Below are 8,081 nucleotides of genomic sequence, written 5' to 3' on the forward strand. Positions count from 1 at the left end.
AGCACACAATAACAGATAAAGTCACACAAGTTCACACAAATATGAAAATAAGTACAAGTTTTATATGACAATAATTATAAGAGAAATCACACAAGTCTGAAGGTACAAGTTTAAATAATAGCTATGTATCAAAGCACACAATAACAGATAAAGTCACACAAGTTCACACAAATCTGAAAATAAGTACAAGTTTTATATGACAATAATTATAAGAGAAATCACACAAGTCTGAAGGTACAAGTTTAACTAAAACGATGACAAATTCTGAATACAAAATGCACATTCACTGAGTAAAGAATGTTTCCAAGTACAGAGCGAAATATGATAATTCTCCAAAGTGTGCTGCAGTTTTATACATTACCCATTCAACAGCTTGGGATCGGAACTCTAAATATTATTGATTCTTTTGCAATTATTAGCAGCTTAGTTATCAGAAGAACAGCTTGGGATCGGAACTCTAAATATTAATTATTATTTTGCAATTATTAGCAGCTATTGATTATCTGATTAGTTATCAGAAGTTGATTTACCTGTACACTTTACTGCAATAGACTATAACTCACTATCATCATAACTGACCACCTATGTAAACATGTGATTTTAAGCAGAGTTGGTATTCGGGGAAGACCCCTTATCAGTTCCCTCACTTTTTATATAACAAAGAAACGTGTTGATATAGGAAGACAATGGCAAACCAATTATAGTCTGTTTCATACTTTCCCGACAGGTAACTTTCCTGTGTGACAGTTACCTGTCCGACTTGTAATTTTTCTGTGTATGTAACGTAAGTAATAAGTTTATTATTACTTTAAGTCATACAGTACAATACAATTTACATCCATGCAAACATAATATGTCTAGGTATTATATTTGTACATAATATAGTGGAGAGTGAACAGTAACCACTAATTACAGAAGTTGAGACATTTTCTTGTTCGCATGCACTAGATATTTACCCAAATTTCTAATTTCTGATAAACTATTACTGTTTAGCAGTTGGATAAATTTAAACATGCTAGTACGGTTTAAATAATATTTTTTGATGAATTTAGCTCGTATGTCAGCATAACAAGGACATTTTAAAATGAAATGAAATTCATCTTCTACCTCATTCATATCACATAATGTACACAATCTGTTTCCTCGTTCGATATTGTTATACCTGCCACATTCAATATTTAATTTGTGTGCTGATAGTCTTATTTTACAAAGATGTTTTACATAATTAATATTGATAGATTTGGACAAATAAAACTGTAGTCCAAAATTACAAATATATTGGTAAAGTGCAACTTTTGCAGAAGATGTTATTTTTTCAAAACATTCTTGTTTGAATATATCAGAAATGCGTTCCTTAATTATAAAAAATATATCATTATTTAGACTCGGGGCTTCCCACACATAACCAAGACCAATTCTGTATAATTCTTGCCTCACCTTACTTAACCATATATCGTTGTTAGATCGCATCTCAGAGTAGCATGATTTTAGAATACAGTTTTCAGATTTTATTAATTTTATCCAATATTTGAAAGTACGAAATTTACGCACTATATTCATAGGATACCGTCCTAGTTCATAATATACCATATAATTACTTGCCTTACTATGTAATCCCAATATACGTTTGCAAAAATTTACATATAACTTTTCTATATCTGGAGCTGCATGGAAGTCCCACACTTCCGCCCCGTAACTAAGTACGCTATTTACATGTGTCAAACACAGCTAACTGCGTTTCTATATTAAAATAGTTATTTTTACAAACGTTAACAATTGCAAACATTGCTTTTCTCCCTTGGTCAGCAATTTGTTTTTGAGTTACTATGAATTTCCCGTTAAAATTAAGTAGCACTCCTAAATAGTTAAAAGTGTCAACTACTTCTAATTTCTTGCCTTTATCCCACCAAATTTCGTTCTCTTTCAACTTACCCCCATTTCGGAATACAACAATTTTGTTTTTTTGGGTATTAACTGTCAAATCCCATTTATACGTATAATTTGACAAGGAATCTAGCATTTTTTTTGCAAACCTTCCGGCGTTTCTGCTATGACAACCATATCATCAGCGTACATCAACAAAAACATATTGATCTCTTGTATTTCAATCGATGGACAATTATCAGTTAAAAAATGCATCTCACAGTCATTTACATATAGGGCAAATAAAAGAGGTGATAAAATTTCACCTTGAAATAATCCATTATCCCAATCGAAATAATTGGACAATGTACCTCCATAATTTACACAACATTTCACATCCTTATAAAGTGATCTTATAACTTTAAGCATTTTACCCCCAATTCCTTCTCTAATCAATTTGTACCACAAGTTTTGTCTGTTTACAAAATCAAACGCCTTTGTATAATCCACAAAACAACAATAAAGGTGTTTTTTTATTTTTTAACATACGATTAATTAATGTCTGTAGAGCGAAAATAGCGTCAACAGTGCAATGATTTTTTCTAAACCAATATTGGGCCTCGGTTACTTTATTATATTTCATTTCAAATGCTACCAGCCTATTATTTATCACGGCTGTGAAAAGCTTACCTACACAACTCAACAATGTAATACCGCGATAATTGTCTGTGTTATTAATGTCACCTTTCTTAAAAACAGGTACAATATTTCCTATATACCATAAAGATGGGAAACAACCTGTCTTAAATATATTATTAAATAATAATAATAGACATGGCATTAAAATTTCTCTACAATTCATGAAATATTCATTGAGTATACCATCTTGTCCACAAGCTTTATTGTTATTAAGTTTTCCAATGGCCTTATCTATTTCATTCTGAGTTATTTCAACATCAAGTTCTTCAAATAAAGGACAACCAAAATTGATATCATAATTATATATAAAAAAAAATGAAATATCATTGTCTACAATACGCTCCTCAGAACATAATGAGGAAAAATGGTGATAAAAATCAGCTGCATGTAGTTCAGTATTCATATTTTGTTTTCGCTTTCTAAATGTTTTATAAAACAGTCTAGGATTGTGCTTCCTTACATAATTCATCATATCTCCTTGTTGACATTTATATTCTCTTTTCAACTTGCATTCACGCTTCTTATAAACGGACTTTTTAGTGACAAGACATTCTCTTATATGATTTGGTTTACATATATTGAAAATATTTAATGCACTCTTGTATTCCCTATATCGCTGTTTACACATATCGTTGAACCAAGGCTTGTCTCCCTTTGTGGAATTTTCCCTCTTACATGTATACGTATTACTTTTTGTTTCGCTACAATATGGTGCTATTAGCTCATTTAACATAAAAGTAAAATTCCTAACACACATGTTAATTCCTTCTTGATCATACTGAGTGACATTACAAGTTTGCAATAACCTATCAATATTTTCCTGTAATACCTCACAAATTTTATTTTTATTTTCCTCATTCCATTTTCTGTGTATATGGCTACTATCATGACTAGTGTTACCTTGTGTGCGATCCTCTACAACCCTCTTATAGACGCGACATAATGAAACACACACAGGTGCATGGTCAGAAAAAGGGTTAAATTCATCCGTCTTAAGTCATCGGATATCACAATCGGTGTCATTCACCAAAACATAATCAACTAAACTAGTTCCAATTATATTATAAAATGAAAGTTCTCCCTTAGCGTCACCAGGATGTCTACCATTAACAATTCGTATGCCAGTTGACTTACACACTTCTAGCAATCGTCTCCCGAATTGATTTATATATTTATCTGTATTGTATCTTTATGGCATATCAGAGTCTGGTATATAATTAAAAATATTTGATAACACATGTACAGAAATTTCGCTTAATTTATCACATGTTATATAATCCTCTGCCTCACCTGTTCTGCTGTTAAAGTCACCTGTAACTATAATTTTACCATATGTTTTGTATTTGGAAACACATTCTTCTATACTAACAAATGGGTCTATGTCATTTTTTTCATAAAATGTACTGTTTACAGGTGGAAAATAGCATGCAAATATAAATGTATCATGATACCCCGATGGATTAATTTCACCCTTCAATTTTAATATAACAATACAATCTTATGTATTTTCGACAACTGTACAAGTATCACTGAGTAAGGATTTTACATATATTACAATTCCGCCTCCCTTTCCATTTACTCCAGGGAATCTATATGTGTAGTACTCATCCAATGGAATTTCATCATCAGGATTTACCCAACATTCATACAAGAAAACTATATCATGACTTGTGCCGTTAAAAGTTTCACAAAGTCAATATCCTTCAATTTGTCACTCAGGCTTCTACACACATTCCATGATAAGATTTTGTATGTCTCACACTTCTGCCTGTCCTAGGTGGATTTGTGTGACTCTACCGGTATTTTGTTAACGGGTCTTGGGACCTCGGTCACCACCTCCATCTCCAGCATCTCCCTAACATTGGTCAAGTGAGTTGACACAGACTGTTCTGGGCTAAACTCAGCGGTCCTCTGTTCCTCAGCTGGTGTGGACGCACCACCACAACCAGGAGTACTAAAAGGGACGCTCGAACCCCCCTGTCCTGGGCTAAACCCGGCGGTCCTCTGTTCCTCAACCGGCCTGGGCGCACCACCACAACCTGGAGTACTAGGAGGGACGCTCGAAGCGAACTGCCCCGGGCTAAACCCGGCGGTCCTCTGTTCCTCAACTGGCGTGGGCGCACCACCACAACCAGGAGTACTAGGCGGGACGCTCGAAGCGAACTGTCCTGGGCTAACCCCGGCGGTCCTCTGTTCCTCAACCGGCGTGGACGCACCCCCACAACCTGGAGTACTAGGAGGGACGCTCGAAGCGAACTGTCCTGGGCTAACCCCGGCGGTCCTCTGTTCCCCACCTGGCGTGGACGCACCACCACAACCAGGAGTACTAAGAGGGACGCTCGAAACAAACTGTCCTGGACTAAACCCGGCGGTCCTCTGTTCCTCAACTGTGCTATGTTAGGGTTTTTTTGAGTATATATTTTATAAGTTTTAATAAATTTTGGGGGTATGAAACTGATAAAATAAGATAATAAATATACACTTCAGTGTCTATTAAGCTTTAGCTTTTCTGTGTATGTGATATGTTTGGAATTTTTGGATATATATATATTGGGGGGAGGGGGGGATGAAATTGAAAAAAAAAATAATAAACACTTAATTGTCAGTTTATCAAATTTTAGGTTAATAATTTAAAATTCATTTATGCATATACACATGATACAATCATTACATACTTGATGTACACTAAATACAAGACAAGCTAAAATATATACAAAAGAGCTATGGCGGAAAACTGCCCAAATTTCCCCAAGTCGGCATTTATGAAAATGGTAAAAAAAATAATGAGTAAATACTGGCAGAAGCACATGGATCTATATTCGGGCAACAATTCGGGGATATATCGAACATTTCTAATAACATGTATCAGAATGGGCCTATTGACAATCGATCTACTCCACACGTACTCCCGTACGCTACGGTCTACCAACCGGTTTATCAACTCCCGTTCACAGGTGCTTTACCTGTACATTCATGAAACAGTACGCCCACCAGTCTACTAGGTGCGCACGTACATCAGCCGTCCTCACCATAGGGGATCAGCATACCCTGGGTATCGACTTCACCACTCCCACCCCCACCCCGATACCCGTCCACTCCACCGGCGCCTATCTCGGCCACCAGCCATATCACCATGCATATGCCCATGGCCAACATTCAAAGTTTGAATAGCAGAATTGAACAAGTTGACAATGTACTTACATGTAAATTACAAGAACTCGACATACTTGACGAGATAAAAACTAAATTTGAAGTGTTTGAACACCTAAACGAACATCTAAAACAAGAGATCACCAATATACAGCACACGACTCAGAAACATTCCGATTTTATTAACAAACAGAAAGAACATCACTTTACTATTGAACAGAGACTCCAAAGTCTCGAACGGAGAAATTTAGAGCTGACGAGGAAGAATCACGATCTACATGAAAGTTTCCTTAAACTGCAAACACATTCTATGAAATATAATTTGATTTTTACCGGGATTGAAACTACTGGGCCTGTACATGACAAGAAAACCGAGCAAGTGTTAAAAAAATCCTATTTGAGGAGATGGGGATGTCCGATGCTGAAAACATTAAGTTCCATAATGTTCACCGACTGCGGGCACGACGGGATGGGAAACCACGAAGCATTATTGGAAAGTTTGCTAGATACGAGGACCTCGACCGCGTCCTAAAGTTATGCCCGTCAAAACTACGGAATAAACCGGAGTTCTCAATATCCCAACAATACCCACCCGAAATAAGTGATAGACGCTACGCTCTGTACACGAAAATTAAGGAACTCAAACGTCGTCATGTGAACGTCATTATTCCATACTACACCCTCTACATGGACGGCCGTCCGTACGATGACCTCCAGCAGTATCAACGCGACACCGTTCCCTGGAACGCGAGCATGGGTATCCAAAGCTGGAACGGAGGAGCTGTTCCCCAGGAACGTAGTCAAGGCCCCCAACCAGAACGTAGACATGAACGCAATCCTCCGTCGGAACGCGGGAGTGATGCATCTCGTACGGCTCCACGAGCACCCGGATGCGAGCTCGCGGCCCCCCAGGGCACCGGGCGTGGCTCGGCCGGCGTATACTCAGGTCCTTCAGTGTATTCTGGACAGCTTCCTCCCCAAGACCCAGCATATCCCCCAGGACAGGGGCACCAGTTCCTGCCACGCAACGGGCCCCTGTAGGACAGACACTCAGACACGTTTCTTAATGAACCACGACAAAATTTCAACATTGAACTCAAAATTGATTTACTGAATGTATGTGGTCTGAAATCCAAACTTCTCAATCCAGATTTCCATAATCTGATATCTAAATACGATTTATTACTGTGTGTTGAATCTAAAAGTGATGAACTCGATGACATAAATTTGTTTAATGAATATGCATACTCCGCTAAACACAGACAGAAATGTACAAAAAAAGTCTGGCGGTATCAATGTAATTTATAAACAAGTTTTGTCGAGGTTTTTCCATAAGTCCGAGTCCACATTCGTACAATGGTTTGAAATTTCTAATCACATTTCGAACATGAATGAAAATGTCTTACTTGGCTGTATCTACATTCCTCCAGAATATACAAAATATTCATCTGATAATGCTTTTACTGAAATAGAGGAAGAGTTAATTAATGTTTCACAAGGAAAGGATAATGTTATCCTGGCAGGTGATTTTAACGCAAGAACCTCGATGTATGTACATTTTATATATGAGGATGGGTGTGTATGTGTGTAGGTGTGTGCATGCAAAGGTCTGGATATATGTGTGGCTATTTACATATATGTATGCATTGCTGTGTTTAATTACGAAATAGTTATTTGTACAACAGATTATCATGCCGTGATCATGCATACAAGCCGACGGAATAGGTCTTATAATTCGACGGCGAATATCTGTCATCAAAATAATGTTATAAAAAAATAGCTTGTTTCCGATATTAAGACGAAATGACACATGTTGAATGATATAGCTAAATAGAATCATTTTTCTACAGAAGGTGGATTATTTTATCTTTCCCTGAACATATTTAACAGCTTGAGGAAATGTTAGATCTTCCGTGACATTTGTTTGCGGTGACACAATAATGACAAGTGCATGATCAATTCTCAATTGAAAAGTTAATGTATTGTGTTGTATTACTGTGCTGTGTTGTGGTTATCCATATACGATACAAACGAAAAGAAAACTAACGTTTCTGGAGTATTTCAGTCTTACTTAAGCATTTCTGGTATCAGTGTCTATTACAATTGGGCGATTAAAATTCCGCTATGACTTGATGTTGGTATATATTGTGTTAGGGTGGGAGGCGAAAGTAACAGCTGGCGGGGTAGTGCAACACATGAGAAGGCAGTATCAATATATTTGTTTGTTTTATGTCCTGTGGTTTAGTCCACATTCTGAGATAACAGTGTGTCAGTAGAGCTTTGTGGAGTTTCCTGTCATGTTACCCGTGTGAGGTATACAATATGCGTTCTCTATTTTTCCTTGAATGCTAGTGTTTTTCATTGTTAGA

At 36.8% G+C, this 8,081-nt stretch overlaps 1 protein-coding gene across 1 annotated transcript; it reads right to left on the reverse strand.

Annotated features, from left to right (window-relative positions):
- Positions 1-4,335: 4,335 nt before the first annotated feature.
- LOC110454398 (mucin-1-like) lies at positions 4,336-5,697 on the reverse strand. The gene is made up of 2 exons (XM_021503880.1): positions 5,592-5,697; positions 4,336-4,949 (listed from the first exon to the last, which is right to left on the reverse strand). The coding sequence occupies exons 1-2, from the start codon at positions 5,695-5,697 to the stop codon at positions 4,336-4,338; spliced, it is 720 nt and encodes a 239-aa protein (XP_021359555.1).
- Between the last annotated feature and the right edge of the window lie 2,384 nt (positions 5,698-8,081).

This window comes from Mizuhopecten yessoensis, unplaced genomic scaffold, assembly GCF_002113885.1.
Source record: "Mizuhopecten yessoensis strain PY_sf001 unplaced genomic scaffold, ASM211388v2 scaffold917, whole genome shotgun sequence".
Taxonomy (NCBI): domain Eukaryota; kingdom Metazoa; phylum Mollusca; class Bivalvia; order Pectinida; family Pectinidae; genus Mizuhopecten; species Mizuhopecten yessoensis.